The 21396-nt window shown below is 39.5% G+C and overlaps 1 protein-coding gene across 1 annotated transcript in view; it reads left to right on the top strand.

Moving 5' to 3' along the window:
• Positions 1-6060: 6060 nt before the first annotated feature.
• Positions 6061-21396, top strand: part of LOC123515953 (ubiquitin-associated domain-containing protein 2-like) — a 64928-nt gene continuing 49592 nt past the window's right edge. The window contains 7 exon segments of the mRNA XM_045274888.1: positions 6061-6190; positions 8740-8870; positions 9122-9204; positions 10416-10540; positions 10543-10564; positions 10960-11128; positions 11322-11552. Of these exon segments, the coding sequence (XP_045130823.1) occupies positions 6151-6190; positions 8740-8870; positions 9122-9204; positions 10416-10540; positions 10543-10564; positions 10960-11128; positions 11322-11552 (801 nt within the window). The 5' untranslated portion in view covers positions 6061-6150.

The following is a 21396-nucleotide window of genomic DNA, read 5'->3' on the forward strand; positions in this document are numbered from 1 at the left end:
AAGTTGACATTGCACACTGTTCAATTCTTGGTTTGCAAGCATCGAAATCAAGCAATTTCTGAAGTTCTCTTATCAGCACGTGTTTCACTGGTTTGCTGGTAGTATCTGCATCGAACAGCGGACAGTCGGGCGTGAGGTCATGTTTCAGGACATCCTGAACAGACATTCCTCTAGACAAAGCAATCTGCATCTGCCTCTGGCCTTCAAAGGATGCCTTTGTGTAGCTATCTTGGAGGAAACAACTGTTGTGACTTTCGCTTCTGCTGAGAATTTTGGGAGATTGGTCTTGGAGATTGGCTCAAAGATTTTCTTCTCTTTCCTGACTAGCCTCTCTGCCCTGAACTCCTGAAACCTCACACCACCATGGTCAAGGGCATTTAATAGCCTCTGAGCAACCGGTCTGTCGACACACTGCTTTGTTAGGAAATTATGCAGCTGCACATTTTGTGTAACCTGGAAGGGGTTTCCATGTGCTCGAACGAAGTCCAGTAGCCTGGTGACATTGGCATTGAACTTCTCTCCCTTCTTACCGGTCAACTCATGGTGGGATACATCACAGTGGCTCATGACATTGGAGTTGGTGAGTTTGCGAAAGACGTTACTGATGGCCAGAACCTCATGATAAACCATCTGCCATTCACAAACGTAAGCACTTCTCTTGGTTTGACCAATGATTCCACCTGCGCTCTTCTGTGAGAAGTGAAGTGACTAATCAGTTATGAGATCACTCACACGGTCACAGGTACAAAATGGCTACAAAGATAGATTTCTTTCTAGAATATTTGATCAAGACTACAACAAACGTGAAAGATTATTGATTAAACGTGTGAATAAGACAGCAGTAGGAACGATCATATACACAAATCAGCAGCGCACATACCACGAAATGTGCTACCACTGTATCGAATGAGCAAGCAAATAAACACGTGTAGAGCACTGCAGACTCAACCTTTAGAAGCTACAGTCAAGAGCGATTAAGAGAAACCGAACATTGTAGCTTGGAATATTTCTCACACAAAGCATAGAAATAAAATTCTAGTCTTGTCTTGAAATACAATAAACATGCAATCAAATACCAGTAGAACGAGCATACTTTGCTAGTTTTACCAGCAAATACGAAAAGCCAAAGAAGAAGACAAGTGCATGTCGACTTCCAACGATCTCTGCTGTAACAGAATAGTGGCCTAGTGACGTCATTAAGCTGAACACCATACTGCCACCTTGTGTATTTGTCAAAAAAAATAATCTACTTCTAATTATAATCAGTTTTGTGTTTTAACAAACTTTATGGCCAAAGTCAGTTATTCTTCCATAAAAAACAAAAAACAATATCGTCACCCCGAGTGTCACATTTATTTTTATCTTACCTTGACTTGAAATGCAAGCTTGTGATTTTCAATTTTGGGGAAAAGCTGTGTAACAAAACTACATACAAGGCACCAATGCCATCAAGTTTCTTTAGCCTAAGAACATATATTCAGAATAAAATCTGACATCTCAGTGGCAAATATATTCGGAGTTATGTGAGGTGGTCATTTTGCAACATCTAAAACAGTTTTGGCGGCCATTTTGGAAAATGGCTTCATTATATCTTGCTGGCACCTATTCCATCGTAATCCTCGCCCATGAAAACCTACATTTAGCACCAAGTCTGATCATTTTACCCCAACTGCGTACGAAGTTATGGATGAAATAATATTTTTGGCGGCCATTTTGGAAAATGGCGTCTGTAGGGGTTATGCCGGATTTTGACGATGTCTACCCAAGCTAAAAATGTAGAGCAGGGTCGAATTAACAATATTCAGCAATAAAACTGAGAGCACATACAAAGTGCCACAGGACTACATTGTCGCTACTGGACTAGACGGCCAAACTAGACGCTTGCGGCTCAATTATTTTTTTATGTTTACGGCAAGGTCACCAAGCCTTCTACATATGTGAGTTTCGTGTTTATACGTGAAATAGACCTTTTAAAAGATTAACTAAATTGTTTTATAATACGTGAGCGCCTATGGCGGTGTTGAGACCAAATAATAGAGGTGAATAGAGCCTTAAGATCCCAGGTATCACTTCCCCTGTCACATTTTCCTACTTTATAAGGTAGTACAGGTAATGTACCCAGTATCCATTATTTTTTTTATTTTTTTTTGTACCATGTGGGCTTTTCACGGGAATTTCTTGGCTAAAGGGGATACTTTTTAGGGTACCTCCTATCTTAAAGCCTACCCGCTAGGAAACCGTTGCCCCTAGTGAGGAAGCCCAACCTACACTCAGACCGTGGACAGGATTCGAACCCGTGCGCTTGGAGACCTCTAGGATCCCAAACCACGCATGGTTCCACTGTACCACTGTACACAATATGCCAGATAAGCCGTTACACCACTAGTGACTGCTTGTCATTCAGTAGTTACATTGGCAGAGACATTTTTGCTGTGGATTCCCTCAAATTATTGCACTGTCAAAGGCGTTTTCAGTAGCACCTTGCCCAAAGCGAACGGTCCTAAAAGCGTTCGCCTTTGGCGCCCCAAAGGCGAACGCTTTTCAAGATATGTTCGCTTGTGTTAGCTTTCAAAGTCACGTGATTGCGAACACTTACGGTGATTGGCTGTGAGACGAGTTACTAACTCTGTAAGTTTTAAATCAATAAAATATACTATTATGAGGAGCATGAAGATATGATAAGTATTATCATGTAAAGGAAATACATTTAGTAACGGTTTACTGATATTGAAATTCATAAGAATTCTCCTTGCAGTTTGAATTAAATGAAAACAGAGTCTTGCACTCTCGAGACATCTGGGACTACGCACTCTGGATGGACCACGGTTCACACTTGTTCACGCTACTCATTTCAAAGCTTGTGACTTCGACTTGGATTTTCAGTTATATGAGAATCTCGTATGTTACGCATTATCTAAGCACATTAATTGTAAAATATAAATATGATGGGATATTTGCACTATTACTTGATAATGACATAAGGTTATAGCAATATTGCGGAAGCTTTGGGTATATTTTTTAATGGTGGTGCTCTGAAAACTTTGGGCGAACGAACACACATCATGGCCTCTTTGACAGTGCAATAATTTGAGGGGATCCACAACAAAAATGTCTCTGCCAATGTAACTACTGAATGACAAGCAGTCACTAGTGGTGTAGCGGCTTATTTGGCATATTGTGTATTAATGGATACTGGGTATATTACCTGTAATACCTTATAAAGTAGGAAAATGTGACAGGGGAAGTGATACCTGGGATCTTAAGGGCTCTATTCACCTCTATTATTTGGTCTCAGCACCGTCATTGGCGCTCACGTATTATAAAACAATTTAGTTAGTCTTTTTAAAGGTTCGTTTCACGTACAAACACGAAACTCACATATGTAGAAGGCTTGGTGACCTTGCCGTAAACATAAAATATTTGAGTCGTAAGCATCTAGTTTGGCCGTCAGTTTCTTAAGTCCAGTGAGCTCTGCACCAGTCAAGAGTAAACACTGAAATGATTTTCAATTGTTTAAAACAGATTTGTGGGTATAAACAAGAATTTGTGGGTAGCGGCATATAAGGATTTCATGGTGTATCTATTAGAGCTAATTCCTCCAATCATGCGCTGCCATTCGAGAGGCATAAGTTTATAATTTTTTAGGTTCCTTGTTAGCACTAGGTTAACACCCTAACGGGGGGGAGGGGGTTCACTGGGGGCTGCGCCTCCCCTCCGTATAGGATAGCTTAGGTTAGGTTATGATAGATTAATGCCTTAGCGTGGTTTGGGGAGGATCCAGGGGAGACGCAGCCCCCACAATTAGGTTAGGTTAGCTTAAATTAGGTTAATGCCCTAGCGGAGGGGTCCAAGGGGGTCTAAGTTACATTAGGTTAGTTTAATGCCCTAGCAGGTGGGGTCCAGTTAGGTTATATTAGAAATTAGGTTATGTTAAGTTAGATTAGGTTATATTTGGTTAGATTAGGTTGGAAAAACTTGAAATATTATTGAAAATTTCCGTATTTTTTTTTTTTTTTTTAATGCTCATATTGTGTTTTTTTCCTCACAAAACTCCCGATTCCCCACAGGCTGTGGCCCAAGCTTGTTTGGGGGGAAATAGAGGGGAAGGGAGGGACAGACTTATTATAAAGAATTACCAAAAGTTTTTTTTACACTTAACAGATTTACCTGTGACGTCTGTGACAAGATGTTTTTGAACAAGGTAGACGCAGATCTGTGCTACAAAAATCATTTGGACATGTGCATCCAGCCTCTGTCGCATGTACCAGGGCCGTCAGAAAATATTCCCTGCATAAATTAAACGTGTAATGTTTTATTTGAGCCTTGCCTTCAATTATCCCATTCCCATAATAATATCTTAATATTACGGTGGAATGAGGCTATACGTCTCAGCTTGGCGTGATCCTGCGGGCAGCGGGCAGCGACTAAAGAGTACAATAGTTTTTTCCGTCGGGCGACGAGCCGACGACGGACATTCGTCTGGCAGTGTTACTATCGTTTTCAGTAGATGCGTTCGCTCCAAAAGCGAACACTTATGGACCGTTCGCCTTTTGCAAAGTGCTACTGAAAACGCCTAAAGAGACCATGAAGTTGTGTGTTCGTTCGCCCAAAGTTTTCAGAGCACCACCATTAAAAAATATACCCAAATCTTCCGCAATATTGCTATAACCTTATGTCATTATCAAGCAACAGTGCAAATATCCTATCATATTTATATTTTACAATTAATGTGCTTAGATAATGCGTAATCTACGAGATTCTCACGTAACTGAAAATCCAAGTCGGAGTCACAAGCTTTGAAATGAGTAGCGTGAACAAGACGTGTGAACCGTGGTCCATCCAGAGTTCGTAGTCCCAGATGTCTCGCAAGAGCAAGACTCTGTTTTCATTTAATTCATACTGCAAGGAGAATTCTTATAAATTTCAATATCAGCAAACAGTTACTAATTGTATTTCCTTTACATGTTAATACTTATCATATCTTCATGCTCCTCATAATAGTATATTTTATTGATTTAAAACTTACAGAGTTGGTAACTCGTCTCACAGCCAATCACCGTAAGTGTTCACTTTCACCTGTCTGAGAGCTAACACAAGCGAACGTATCTTGAAAAGCATTCGCCTTTGGGCGAACGCTTTTTGGACCGTTCGGTTTCTGCAAAGTGCTACTGAAAAGGCTTTATAATTATGTTATTTTTGTTGATTTAAAGTGAAAAATGATATAGCTATAATATTAATCCCTTTTATTGTGGACTTTACATGCCATTTTGTGCTAGAAAACTCATTCTAGGTTAATTTTTGGAAATCATTCAAAATTTTTAGCAAAAATTTTATACTGAGGTAATAGATAATAATCAAGAGATTATTTCCGTTTGAATACGTTTGTTTCTATATATATATATATATATATATATATATATATATATATATATATATATATATATATATATATATATATATATATATATATATATATATATATATATATATATATATATATATATATATATATATATATATATATATATATATATAGAGAGAGAGAGAGAGAGAGAGAGAGAGAGAGAGAGAGAGAGAGAGAGAGAGAGAGAGAGAGAGAGAGAGAGAGAGAGAGTACACGCGTTTTCCTCTTGTGGCAAATGTCATTATGCTCTCATTTATTTGTCAATAAATCTTTAAAACGGTTTTCTTATCGATAAGATATAAACTAGTCAGTCATGGAGATTTAGGTAGCTACCTACACTGATTATAACAAGTATAAATGTTATTGGTGAAATAAACCCCCCCCCCAGTTTTTTACTAATGATGTATAAGGAAAATAAAAAAAAACTAACTAATTATACTTATATAATCGACAAACAGATACAATGAAAAAAAAAACAATGAATATTATATATATATATATATATATATATATATATATATATATATATATATATATATATATATATATATATATATATATATATATATATATATATATATATATATAACATAAAGGACTGATAATATGACAAGAATATATTTGATTATTTTGATGACAATGGGGGAGGGAGGGAGGGAGTGAGCAGGGAGTGTGGTGACGAGGAGAGAGAGAGAGAGAGAGAGACGAGCCGGGGCACACGATTCTGTGGTGCAATTGACAGGGACATGGCGACCATCCTTTCACAATACAGCACGACAGGGTTTTGTAAGTGGAGAGCTGTGTGGGAAAGTGTATGAAGTAACGAATGAGAGTGGGGTGTGCCTGAGGGTGTGTGGTGGTGGTGCTGGCAGTAGTACATGTATAATAGCTGTCAGATTCTTGGGGGAAGTGATGCAGTGATGGATATTAAATTAGTTTCGTGAGTCACAAACTACTAGTGTTGTTGTTGTTTTTTCTATGTCATTCTTGGACATATGTGACTTTTGGATTTCAAGGCTTTTTTTGTAATTCATAGGTGCTTACCCTCACAGCCAACCACTATTACGAATAATTTACTAAAGATTAAACGTATTTATGTACGAGGATGATAGGAAGAAAGAGGGGTCGAACATTTTTCAAATAGTGACAGCCATGTATTGGCCTGATGGCCTCTTGCAGCTTCCCTGATTTTCTCATCTTCCTTTGGATTACTCAACATCATCAACATTTTTTCTTCTGGCCCCCTTAATAGAGGCTCTAAAGAATTATATGCATGTCATATTATAGGGAAGCTGTGATACATTAGTTTGCACTTCAGTCATCTTGCATTGTAGATGGCAGTGTGCTAATAATTGATTAATGTTATTGGTTAATATTTACTATTACTCGTCGTCAGGAACTCATGACGTGACGACAATTTGTGGTAGTATCCTCACTGTACTTTACGTTTGTGAAGTATTTTTCATGCGGTTGATTATTATTGTCCTGCATTAAAAAATCAACACTGCACCAAAAACAGAGTTAAGTTAGGTTTAGGATTAGGTTAGATTAGATTGGATTGAGTGTTTTGATTTAGTTGGCCAGATAATCCGAAATAGAGCCAATTTCACATTTCACAAAAAGCTTAAGGGGACAAATTGCCTCATGTGGTAATTTTTCCTGAATAGATAATAAATGTGGACTGTATCAGTATTGTTATGTAGAGTTCATGAAATTGTAGATTAAGTTGTAAGGACAAAGTTTGCTGATGCCTACTCATCCAAAAAACTCCAGATATCCATTAGAGATTGATATGTGTGTCTTTAAACTGTGAAGGGGGCAGGGTTGCATAGTTGGTTAAGCTTGCTTGTGTTCGGGCCTCCGGTCTAGGTAGCCTGTGTTCAAATCCTTGCCAAACCTAGTTGCCTGGTGGGAGGTTTAGTGTTCTCCCGTTAACCATAGCGGTGCCATATGACCTAAGCTGTTGTGGCACCTGTGGAATAATTTTCATTTCCATTTCTAAACTGTGATGGGTAACTTAAGAATATATCACTATCAGTCTATGTATTAATCAATCTTTTTAATTCCTTACTTCTGGAAACATGTCTTGAAGGGTCTAACTATGCAAAAGTGCTGTTACTCTACCATTTTCACACACGTTTACCTTTATCTTGAACAGTAAAACCTCTGAATATGTATAAAATTACTTTATACAGGGAATTTATATCCTGAAAATTTATATCCAGAGTAAAATTGTACATGGAAAGTACAAAAAGGAGAAAGAAAACCCTCTCTTGTAACACACACAACATGCACAATAACAATAATTTTTAGCACATGAAGGGATTATTCATAGTAATGAATATTACTGAAAGTATTATGTGAGAAAATATTATTAAAATAAAAAGAAACAAAGACGAAGATTTTGCTGCTCATGCTTTTCAATCATCTTCAATGCAATGGGGATGAGATCTTTCATCCATCTACTAGGGACCATTAGATTCTTTCCTGACATCATAGATGGCATTGGAAAGAGCGGGAAAAGAGCACAAAAATAGTAAGTTATAACACCACTCATCATGTTATAGCAACATGTGATGCAGATGTACTGCAGACAAACAAAGTTTATTGTGAGATAATCTACTCTCAGAATCCATTAATAGTATTCAAGGAATAAACTTCCCAAATCCTTATTATATATATATTTATTTGTTATGTTTCATTACAAGAGACAGAAGCATATTCTTATTTTTATTAAAAATTATGTTTATATGCCATTCAGATTCAGAAAAATTCATGTTCAAACTTCAATGTTTTGTTTAGAGATTCAACAGTATTTTCACTTTTCAATTTCTGTCACATACACTTTCCATACAAACTCCCGCGGCCTTGCTGCACAAGGCTTTCTTCTTCCTCTCACTCCTATTCTGTCCAATTCTCTTATGCAAGAGTTAACCAGTATTCTCAATCATTCATACCCTTCTCTGCTAAACTCTGGAACTCCCTTCCTGCCTCAGTATTTCCATCCTCCTATGACCTAACTTGTCTTAAAAGGGAGGTTTCAAGACATTTGTCCCAGACTTTTGGTTAATTCTTTTTTATCTTTAAAGCAACTGGCATTCAAGTATTTTTATTATTTTTTAATTTTTTTTTTTTATCTTTTGTTGCCCTTGGCCGGCTTCCCCTCTTGCATAAAAAAAAAAAAAATAAAAATCTCAAGCAGCTTCTCTGTACAGGATTAAATCTCTAAAATCCTTGTAAGCGATTTCATTTTGAGTTTTAGATAATAAATAACTTTAAACATTATAAGAACACCAGAGAGTGAAGCTACAGCTGACATGGATATTGTGTTGCAGACAAAGCACCCGTGAGTAAGGGCCTGATGGGATGTATGTTCCTCACCTGCACTGCCCTCAATGTGCCGCTGCTTGCACACCTCCGCAAATACCTCATCTGCAAGTTGCCAGATGTCTTCCTGAAAGGAGAGGTCTGTCATAGTAGTATGCAGAACCGTTTTATACACTATTATGTCTGGAGTCATTGTAATTCAATTGAGTTGAGAATGCTTTGCATGCAGAAACTTTTTATCTTCATTAATTCATCATTACAGTTTAATGAAATATTAAGGATATTGATTAGTTAATTGATTTTATTGAGTTTATCACTAAATTTTAAACTAAATATCATACTGCATTAGAAACTAAAAAATTGTTTAATATGTTTTATTTCATCTTTCAGATTTGGCGAATAGCTTCAGCAAAAATATCTTTTGTTGATACAAAAGATCTTGTTTGTGGTTCTTTATTAATATATTATTTCAGGTGAGACTGAAGTCAGTTAAGTTGCATTTTCCATTCCTTATTATCTGCGAACCTTGTAGGACAATTTGTCAGATATTGAAAGATAAATGCAATTATTGTTATGAATAATATACACTTGACCCTTGTTTATCTGGACCTTGTTTATCCAGATTTCAGTTTATCTGGACTGTGTCCAGATAATGATTTAATATTTTGAATCAGGATGGTAAACAAATGAATTAAAATAATGCGCGCCTCGCATACCGCAAGAAATTGTCAATAGATGGCGACAGGTGGTTGTAAACAAGTCTGGTAGCTCCAGCTGACGCTCATGAACACCGTGTTTTTTCTGATCAGTTTTGTCTGATCAGTGAACAAGTTTGTGCTTTTTCAGTATATACCTTAGAACTCCTAATTATGCCTCCCAAGGGTGTTAAGTGTTAATTAATGGCCTTAACTGTTACTTGAAAGCTGAAATTAATAAGAAAGATAGAGAAAGGAGCTTGATTTACCAGTATTTATGAGAAGTATGGTGTGGCTGAGCAAACTGAGTCGAAGACAAGAAAGTCAAAAGATAAGCTGGTAGAATATTTTTCCAAATATTGTGTAGATACATCATTATGTAAAAGCGCTAAAGGTGCACCAAAAAAAAATGTAAGGAGTGGAAACTATGCTGCTTTAGATGCCACAGTTATGTGCAGTAGGGATCAATGTCCATGGCATTGAAATACTTGCAGAAGCTAAGAATCTGGCACAGAAATTGATATTGAGAATTTCAGGAAGAGAAATGGGTGGCTGTGGCAATTCAGCAATTGACACAGACTTTTTAATGTTACTGTGCAGGGTGAAGCTGGCAATGTAGACACAGCCAGCATCACTTGACACAGTTGCATGTTGTGGTAGTATGCTCACAGTACTTCACATTGATCTAGTTTTTCTTTTTGCACTCTTGGCTGTTACTGTTAGATTAGTTTTAGGGTTAGGTTAACTGAGATCAAGTTTGTTTTGATTTAGGTGATCAGGAAAACCAAAATAGACTAAATTTTACATTTCCTTAAAAAGTTTGAGGCAAATGACCATATTTGGCAAATGATGGACCCATTTGTTATCCAGACTTTTCATTATCCAGACTGGTGCCTGCACCATTTAGTCCAGAAAAACGAGGGATGAGTGTACCTATCAAATGAATCTGTCTACAAAGTTTTTTAAGCACATCCTTTATGTCACTACAGAGTGTTTGAACGAAGATATGGATCACACAAGTTTGCCTCCTTCCTTGTAGCCTCCCAGGTCATCACCACAGTGCTGGAGGTCCTCACTATCCTTGTCCTTCAGTGGTTTGCTGTTGACCTCCATTCTGGGGCTTTCTGCCACCTGGGCCGTAAGTCTTCTTATGTATGATGCAGTAACAACTAGTTTGTACAAAAGGTTTGAAGTTGTGATTATTAAGCATTATAACTTAAATTATTGCACAGTTTGTACTCATATGCACTTGTGTATGCAAGTCTGCAAGATATCAGATCAATAGATTATTAAAGGGGATTGTTAAACAAGTGTATATTATCAGGCCTTATTTTTGGATGTGTGTGGCCAGAATGCCAGGACCTCAAGGTATATAATGGTGGGTCACGAAATCTATCAACTTTGATGAGCTCAGTGTAAATGAAATGTGTATAAGTTGCTTTGTCTGGGCTTATGTGGGATTGTCAGCCTGGTGTATAGATAGACACATGTATATTGTCTAGAATGTACTTGATGTAGCAAATATTCTTTCAGGTATGGTATGATTTTTCCTCTATTTGTCAACTACCTTTTTGACATTCCGCGTGTGGCTCAGACGAGTGTCTTGGGGATACCCATCACTGGCAAGACACTCACCTACCTGCTGGGGCTTCAGGTGTGCTCCACCTCTGCTGCAACAGCTATATCAGCATTTGCAGGCATTGTAAGAAATTCAGAATAGCTTCTTAACATCATATTGAGGGAAAAGATTTGGGAAAATTTTACATAGATATCAGCATAACCAGCATAACCCCCACTTACTTATTTATGAACATATGAATAGTGACAAACATGTCTTCCATACTTTTTTATATTCAAGTTCCTTCTTTTTATCTACTTGTTATCTTTTGGTGTAGGTAGCGGGGATCTTCTACCGCTATAACATCCTGTATGTGCAGCAAGTGCCCTGGGTGCCTGGCTGGCTGGCCCGAGGTGCCCGGGCCACTCTGGCCCGCCTCCTGGCATCCCCACCGCCACCAGAAGGGCCAGCAGGAGCCACATTGGAGTTGCAGCGGCAAGAACAGATCGAGATGTGGGAACAGGAGATGATGATGAACAGAGCCAGAGAGATGCGCAACAGACCAGGGGTAGGTGTGCCAAGTTGCTGTTACGACTGTTTGATGTATGCATGATTCTATCATTAGCTGCTGGCAGATTCTGTTTACTTAACTTAAACATGCACTGGTTTGTTGAAATGTACGAGTGAAATTAGTTCTGACATTCATGTGCTATATCAGCTGAGGCTCATTACTTAATGTACTGGAGAAAAAAAATGTACATACCTATATGCAGTGGTATCTTGAGTTAGAGTTTAATTCATTGTGATGGAGATAATATCTCAGTTTGCTCATGACTCAAACAAATTTTTCCCATTGAAATGAATTGAAATGCCATTAATCCATTCCAGCATTGAAAAAAAAAGTGTTTTTAGGTAAGAAAAAGGTATATATATATATATATATATATATATATATATATATATATATATATATATATATATATATATATATATAAATAGCAAATATTGTATTAAAACATGCTAAAACTTAACAAAATAGAACATAGATGAATGAATTGGTTTTATAAATTATATTTATCTCGAAGGCTCTACGAGGTGTTACTCCTGGTACCTTCCCCCTACTCACCCTTCACTTTGGACTGTTGATCAGCTGGAGCTTACAAAAATAACTACCCACAGAAGACTGGCTGCTCTATTAATCACAGAAAAGCTCGTTAACAATTGTGTACACTCAACTCTATGCTATCATGCCTATTTAGTGCATCTATCACCATGTGATAGCCGAAATTGCAATAGCGGAAGTGAAGAACCTATGGTAACAATTCAAATTGACACTAGGACCTCCAAGCTTTAATTTTTTCTGTTACTTTTTGTCCTGTTTATATACCATATAATAGTACAAAGATGAAAAAAATAATGCTGTATAAAAAATGTTAATCAAGAATTATAATAACAACATACATTTTAAAGTATTTCATCTAGCGTATTTAACACCATAAAGGACACACGAGTATACAGTGGAGACTCAATACTCGAATTTAATTTGTTCCAAATGGCTGTTTGAGTATTAAAATGTTTGACCATTGATACTTATAAATCAGGTAATTCGTTCTAATCTTAGCAAACCTCAAGTTTATAAAAATTTCTCTTTTTTTTTTTTTATTTATTCATTTAATTTTTTTTAACAACTTTGATTTGTACTTACCGTAAGTGAAGGCTGGTGATGGATAACTTAGTAGAGGAGGGGAGAAGGGTGGGGCAGAAGAAGGAGGTTGCTGGAGGACCAGTCACCATCCATGAAAAAGTCTGTAATTCTCTTGTTGTGATTCCTGTGAATCCACTAATTTTTTAATGATAGGCACGTGATATCAGTAATTTTGTGCATGATATAGGCACATGTATAGCTTTTTAAGTATGCAGGATAGCAATGAAATGTGATAGCAGTGGGTTAAGTGTAGACATTAATCATACAATAAATTAAGTTTTAAGTATGCAAGAGGAGGAGAGAGGACAGAGGTTGTAAAGGTTTGTTTTACAACATTGTCCACCCCCCTGGGTGCTAAGCATGGGTGGAGGTAGGTGGATATGTGTGGAGTTTGTTTTGTTTCATACTTTTTCAGTTAAGTTTCATTTGCCATTAACTTTAACTTAATTACTGAACTTGTTACACTCTTAATGCTACTCTTTATTATTACTGAATTTAATTGCTAATTTTCAAAACTTATGATCAACTTCATTTTCTTAATTTTTTTTTTATCTGCAAGACATTTCACAGAACAGTTGTCCAATGAGGTTTGGTTCATCCGTGTTTTCGGAATATTTTGGAAGCGAGTCAGGCATGTGTCATTACATAGTGCCACTTTCTTAGAACCAGTGGTTAGACAAAAGAAATTTAGCTATTTAACTGCACAAAATGCTAGCAAAATGCAAAAAATGGTTCCACAGTGGGGAAAAAAGAAAGTGAACTGCATGCATCAGCTGCTGGGTGCTGCTGCACTAAATAGTGGTGGCTTACCTGGAGCTAATTCGTAACTCAAACTTTGGCTTGCATTTTAAAGCAAAAAATTGACAAGAGTGACGGCTTATATCGCATATTACTTGTAAATTCAGCTGCTTGAATCCCAAGGTTCCACTGTGCATATATATATATATATATATATATATATACAGGTAACTCGATTAACACGATAGATGTGTTCCAAGAGGCATTGCATATATCAAAAATTCGCCTAAAACAAACTTGTAATTCTCATAAGAAACAACAGATAATAGGGGGGATGCGGGATGTGATCCAAAAAAAATTTGTACAAAATACTCTATTTATTTGGCTAAATTAACATGTTTTTATTATTTGCCATTCTAAATACTTCTAGAAGTGTATTTAAAGTAAAGGGAAAAGCAAAAGTAATAAGAGAAAGCAAAAAATAATAAGAGAAGTCTTCCAAAAACTCTCCCAGTTTTGGAAAGGCAGCAGTCTTATTGGCATTTACTTTCTGGTTCCAATACTGAAACTGATACAAATGCTGAAATTTTTTCCCTTGCTAACAGGAGATTGACTTTCTTTCCTTGCAATTCCTTGTTCAGTTCATTTACATGCCCAAAAATGTCAGCTAAGTATGCAAGAAGAGCTAGCCAGATTGTTTTTCTGAACTTTTCTGCAAGTGTGTTTTTGATCAGTCAGAAACATTTCGAGTTCTGTTTTAAGAGCCCACACTCTATTCAGGACATTTCCATGTAAAAGCCACCTCACTTCTGTATGGAAAAGAAGGGTTGAATATTCAGCCTCTCCATCCTCACATAAATCACGAAACATCCTCGTGTTTAGTGCATGCTCTTTTACAACATTGACATTCTTAACCACATCATTTAACACAGCTTCCACTTCTGGTTCCAAATTCTTCACAACTAATGCCTGGCAATGTATCATACAATGGATGGCTAGAATATCTGGATTCTGTTGTTTGGCCAAAGCCACAAAACCATTGACGTGACCAAGCATGGCAGGAGCACCATCAACTGATACTGCAATACAATCTTCCCACTTCATTTCAACACTTGGTTTTTTGAAGCATGCATCAACCTTATTGAACACATCAATACCACGAGTTCTCAACTCAAGAGGAGAACACAACAACATTTCTTCTTCGATTTCATCAGAGCCCCTATATTGAATGTATACCATCAATTGTGAATTGCTACTTACATCTGTAGTCTCATCAAATTGAATGGCAAACTTTTTACTTTTTTTCTACTTGTTTTCTCACATTTTCTGTCAAGATGGAAATTCTTTTTTTGATAACTCTAGCAGACAAAGGTACTGTATTCAGTTGTTTAGCTACTTTCTGCCCTCACATTATTTCTGCCATTTTTACAGCCACAGGCTTGATTAAGTCTTCACCAATAGTATGTGGTTTCTTGTTTCGAGCAACCAACCATGCCACTTCAAAACTAGCTGTTGCAGCTGAACGTTGGTCAAACGTTGCACTCTTGTTAATTTCCAGTCTCTGTCTTTTGACTGTTTTTTCCACATTCTCAAAGTATTCCCGTGGTTTGGAAGACATGTGAATGAACCTTGTCCAAGTGTTTCTTCAGTTGATTCTTTTTGAAAGACTCGGCAGTCAGTACTTTTATACAAACAACACATTGAGGCTTCACTTGTCCTTTGTCCTCTATTTCTGTGAAGCCATAATTAAGGAACTCTGCCTGATATGTCCTTTTCCTTGCTGATGCCATCTGAAAATAAAAAAACAAATCTATCGCGTATTTATGTATCAATCTATGTGTTTTGATTTTCTTGGGGGTAGATTTCGTCAGGGGAACAATCTGAAATTTTACCACATAACCAAGGTAACGAAGTCAACAGACTACCAACACCTGAACACTTGCACCACACACCTATTTAAACCACACACCTGCAGCAATTGCACATACGATGCAACATGAACTTATTCACCACACTAAACGTTAACTATAATCACTGTCAGTCAACAGACTTCCTCCACCAACGTGAACTGCTAGTTAAAATCAAGCATAATCGTCCAGCCAGCCATTCCATGACGTCACTCCAACACAATTCAAGCTGCCACCACCACAACCACCACCTTTCACTCCTTTTCTTCTTCCCCTTATCCAGGCCTCCCTTACCTCTGATCGTGGTTGTTCCTCCCGTAACACGCCAGGTCAAAAATCCACCAGATAGATGACGAGGGGCTAAATAAAGACTGATAAGTCAAGAAGCAAATGCCGCCACCAAGACAACAACGCAAAAGCGGTCTCACTGAGGGTTAAAAACAGTTTCAATACTGATTCAATACTGATGAAGCAGTTTCAATACTGATATTTCTCCGTTTCCATAGTTTTAAAGATCGTGGGATCCTCGATGCATTCTTTTCTCCAACTTTCATATCAGTTTCCTTCACTTAGCACATCCACATCCGTAGCACGTTCATTACCCCGCAAAATTTCTAATTTACCCCATTTGGGGTAATTTACCCCTGTTCCCCGACCACTGTCATAGCACATCATTTTTTCTATGACCCCTCTGATGACGGCGGTGCTTCTTTCAATATTTCGATAATTTTCTTTGAGAATTTTCATTGACTGCGCCAACAAGTCCATACACTCAGACAAGTTGGCTGCTGTGAGGGCTCGCTCCAGTGTATATGTCTTCCTTGCTCTCTTGGGCGTATCACTGCCAGCTGGAGATGCGTAAGGTTTGTGCCAAACTACTGTTATCATGGCTTCAGCAAACCCTCTTGGCCTCCAGACAAAGACAGTGAAAAAGAGAAAACATACAACCCTAACCATAAGTATTGTGGACTGTATACATATTATGTTGGGTACAGTACAGTACAATCACTCAAACTTCTCAGTATATGTGGATGGTGGAATAGCCTACGTAAAATAGTGAAATCACCTACACAAATACAAGTTGACAAGTAGGAAAAGAGCAATCATCACATATGGGTCACCATAATGGCTGGAAAGGCCCATGCCACTCCTCCCATAGTCTGGCAAATCTTCAAGAAGAAAAAAAAGCCTACGTAAATCTTATGTGGTGTGGTGAGGACTGGTTGCAGTAGCAATCCCTGTAAGATGTTATGACAGTACTACAAAGAGATATAGCAAGTTGGGGTTAGTTTAGTGGGGTTTACATAGTACCCTCAAGATTTTAATCTTACTTTCAGCCTTACTATCTTACAATCCTAGAATTCGGAATGCCTGAACCCCCATGACTTCTGGATTTCAGGACTTTTACTGTATATATATACACTGTTCCCTCGCTGCTACACTGTTTCGCGGTTTTTATACATACTCATAGATATGTTCTGTGGATTTTTCGCTATGTCACGGGGTCTGTGGCGTCACTTACAAATATTATTATTACATATTACTTACATGCATTACTAATTAGATGAATAAATGGAATATTAAAGGGTCTATTGTAAGCAAAATATATTCATAATAATTATGGCAAACATTAAAAGCCTACTACCAGCGGCGAACCATGCATCAACTGATAAAGGGCAGAGATGGGCGTGGCAAGCCCACTATTAGAGAATGATGGAAGTCGTATAACATCAAGCATGCCTTAGTTAACATCGTCATCTTGGGACGAAGTGAAGGCGTCTACCATGAACTTGGCGTGGAATAAAGTATAGCCAGAATGCGCGCATGACTTCCCAGGCTTTGCTGAAGACGACATCAGTGCGATCAGAAATAACAGTAAATCTGTGCCATAGGGCTGGCTTAGATGAAGTTGATGATGGTGATGTTCAAGATCTTTTGGAAAGCCATGCTGAACCTCTCTCAAATGATGAACTTATAGAGCAAGACAAGGCATCACAAGAGAAAGAAAAAGAGGTAGACGAGGAAGAAGAACCTGTGCGTGGCCTGGACATCAAAACTCTTAGAGAATGTCTTGGTGGTATCGAAAAAGCTCTGGAAACCCTGAAGGAACGTGACCCGAATCCTGCCAAGAGTAGCAAAGTTGCTCATGATGTAGAGAAAAGTGTCAAGATTTATCAAGAAACCTATGATGAAAAAACAAGAAAAACCAAACAGTCTACTCGTTCTTCAAGCCAGTCAGACATGCCTGCCTTCCCTGTCACACCTGCTGACCCTACTACAGCTGGCCCTACCACATCTGCTGCCAATGGTTCTACAGCTGGCCCTTCCTCCATATCGTCTTTCTTGAAACCAATGAAATGTGCCGACCTTGCTACAGCTGACCCTTCCACATCTGCTTCCGACAGTGCAGACGACAATGTCTTATCCTCGTCTGCACACTCAGCGGAAGATGAGTAATGGCTAAAATCCCTATTGTCCCTTAGCCTCGAGAGGGACATCATCTGATATAATACATGGTGAGTGAAAGGTAAATAAAAACGTTTTCTGTTTATCTCTTTTTGCGCATTACTTTACATTTATTCATTTTTTTTAATGATGATTTTCATGTATTTTCATGCCTGTAGGGGGTGACTTTTGACATGATGGAATGCATTCCCTATTATTACATGTTGTAATGGGTTTGGTATACAGTAATTCTGATTTATGGTAAGGTTTCCAGGAACGAATATGTACCGTATAATGAGGACTTACTGTATATATATATATATATATATATATATATATATATATATATATATATATATATATATATATATATAATGTTCAGTGGTATCTCTAGATACGAAATAAATTCGTTCCGGAGTGGCTATCGTATCATGATTTTTTCGTATAGTGAGTTGCATTTTACATGTAAATCGCCTAATTTGTTCCAAGCTCTACGAAAACACCACATTAAATTTTATAGTAATATAATAAGGGTAAAATCAGAATGAAATAAGAGCCAAATACATTTAAATCATTCAGTATACCTAACTTAACCATTAATACCTGTAAATGAAGTAGATAATAGAACATGAGGCAGCAATAATAAATGAAAAATAATAATACGAAAATGATACAAAAATGTGGAACCTTACCTTTCGAGTGAGGTGATGTCTGAAAGCGAAAGTGGCGGCAGAGGAGGAGGCCAAATGGCAGAAAATATAGAAGATGGCAGGAAACATTAACACTCAACTTTATGAAACACTTAAAATTATTTTGTTGCACACCCCTGTTTCACATGACTAAGAAGAGAGTTGGACTCTCTCTTTCTCTGATGCAGAATATATAAGAACCCCCTAAAACTTCCTCATAGTGGAGGAAGAGGAGGTAGGGTTCATAGAAAATGGGAAGCCCTCATACCCCCCTTCCTTCACCCACCCCCACTACCTGCTCAGCAACCACTCCATTTGCTTTTTCTGCGTCCGTGAGGACTGGACCTCTGACCCTGGCGCTCCTACTAACCGCCTTTTGGTGCAGCATGTCTACTTTGTCATGGGCCGGCTGTGGATCCTTCCCTCCCCCCCCAACATACATGCAGGACTTGCAAGGGCAAGGATTGCAACAGGCAGATAAGTTGTGCTTCTCTGGACCCCCATAATCTCTGTGTGAAGTGTAGGGGCCATGTTTCTGCTCTGGACAACAGGTGTGAGGAGTGTCAGACATGGGACAACGAGACGCTGCTAAAGGCTTGCAAACACCAATGTCAACTGGAGGCTAAACGCAAGTCTTACAGCAAGAAGCGTTCTTCTGCATTACACTCGTCATGCTCTTACCTCCGGGTTTGTGGATTCCGAGGTAGGAGGTGAAGTTCTAGATGATTCTGTGGTTTCGTCACCTTCCAGCATGGACCCAGGGCCGTCAGCCTCTCAGGTAGGGCCTCCTGCCCAGGATTTCCATACACAGATGTCTCATATGCTGAATATGATGTCTCAGTTCACTAAGTTTCATGGTATGGCAGGTGTTAACAAGCCTACCACCCTCAGAGGGGTTGTGGAAGAGGTAGTTGAGGAGGCAGTTCCTAACTATCTTTCGGTTGCAGCTCCCCCACTGGTGACTGTGGTCACGTCCGGCGCCCCCACCCACCCCCGGCAACAGAGAGCTCACGCTGGTGAGACAAGTCGGGTTGGTCGGTGAGGGACGGTCGCCAGTGGGTTATACAGGTCTTCCCCATTCCCCTAGTGCTGAATGCTTATGGTTTCAGGGTTCAGGTAGCTACCATGACGGTGTTCCTGTACAGGTTAAGACTGCCATCTCACTGGGTGGTAAGTTTCGTGCGAATGACAGCCATCTGGGAGACGATATCGCATCTTCTCCTGCCAAGAAAGCCAAGAGAGTGGCTAAGGATCTTACAGGACGAATTAAGCGCTCATGAGCTGAGTGCTCATCTAGTGACAGAGGTATCGTTGCAAGTCTGGTCCATGTTACCATGCAACCTCACCCGCCCCGTTGCGACGGTTGACAGGCTTCAGCCACACCGCCAGCACGGGAGAGATCAGCTGAGGTGGCGGCGGTCCAAGTTAACCACGCTCCTCACTGTTCGGTAGATGGGCAAGCTTCGGCTGATTGTCGTATGGGTTTCTGCCATAACATGCGATCAGTGCCCACCTATTCCACCCTTCCAGCCTTGGAGGAAGGAAACTGGGCTGCCCAGAATTCAGTGGCTCCATGGCATCCCAACGTAGGTGAGTCGGTGCGCCCGCACCCTCTTGCCAGTCGCTTGGATGATGATGCAGACCCCTTGCATCAGACTTGCCACCTTCGGCACGCCACCCATGAAGACTTATACCAAACATCTGAAGAGGAGGAACGCAACGGGGCGGGTGAGGTTGCATGGTAACATGGACCAGACTTGCAGCATACCTCTGTCACTAGATGAGCACTCAGCTCATGAGCGCACCTGTAAGATCCTTAGCCACTCTCTTGGCTTTCTTGGCAGGAGAAGATGCGATCGTCTCCCAGATGGCTGTCACGAAAACTTACCACCCAGTGAGATGGCAGTCTTAACCTGTACAGGAACACCGTCATGGTAGCTACCTGAACCCTGAAACCATAAGCATTCAGCACTGGGGAATGGGAAGACCTGTACCCACTGGCGACCCCTCACCGACCGACTTGTCTCACCAGCGTGAGCTCTCTGTTGCGGGGGGGTGGGGGCGACGTGACCACAGTCACCAGTGGGGAGCTGCAACGAAAGATAGTTGGAACTGCCTCCTCAACTACCTCTTCCACAACCCTCTGAGGGTGGCTGGCTTGTTAACACCTGCCATACCATGAAACTTAGTGAACTGAGACATCATATTCAGCATATGAGACATCTGTGTGGAAATCCTGGGCAGGAGGCCCTACCTGAGGCCGACGGCCCTGTCCATGCTGGAAGGTGACGAAACCACAGAATCATCTAGAACCACCTCCTACCTCGGAATCCACAACCCCGGTAGAGCATGACAGTGTAATGCAGAAGAACGCTTCTTGCTGTAAGACTTGCGTTTAGCCTCCAGTTGACATTGGTGTTTGCAAGCCTTTAGCAGCGTCTGTTGTCCCATGTCTGACACTCCTCACACCTGTCCCAGAGCAGAACAGGCACTTCACACAGAGATTATGGGGGTCAGAGAAGCACAACTTATCTGCCTGTTGCAATCCTTGCCCTTGCAGTCCTGCATGTATGCTGGGGGAGGAAGGATCCACCCATGACAGACATGCTGCACCAAAAGGCGGTTAGTAGGGCGCCAGGGTCAGAGGTCCAGTCCTCACGACCAGAAAAAGCAAATGGAGTGGTTGCTGAGCAGGTAGTGGGGGTGGGTGAAGGAAGGGATGAGGCTTCCCATTTTCATGAACCCTACCTCCTCTTCCTCCACTATGAGGAAGTTTAGGGGTTCTTATATATTCTGCATCAGAGAGAGAGTCCAACTCTCTTCTTAGTCATGTGAAACAGGGTGTGCAACAAAATAATTTTAAGTGTTTCATAAAGTTGAGTGTTAATGTTTCCTGCCATCTTCTATATTTCTGCCATTTGCCTCCTC

Source organism: Portunus trituberculatus, chromosome 40 (assembly GCF_017591435.1).
Source record: "Portunus trituberculatus isolate SZX2019 chromosome 40, ASM1759143v1, whole genome shotgun sequence".
NCBI lineage: Eukaryota > Metazoa > Arthropoda > Malacostraca > Decapoda > Portunidae > Portunus > Portunus trituberculatus.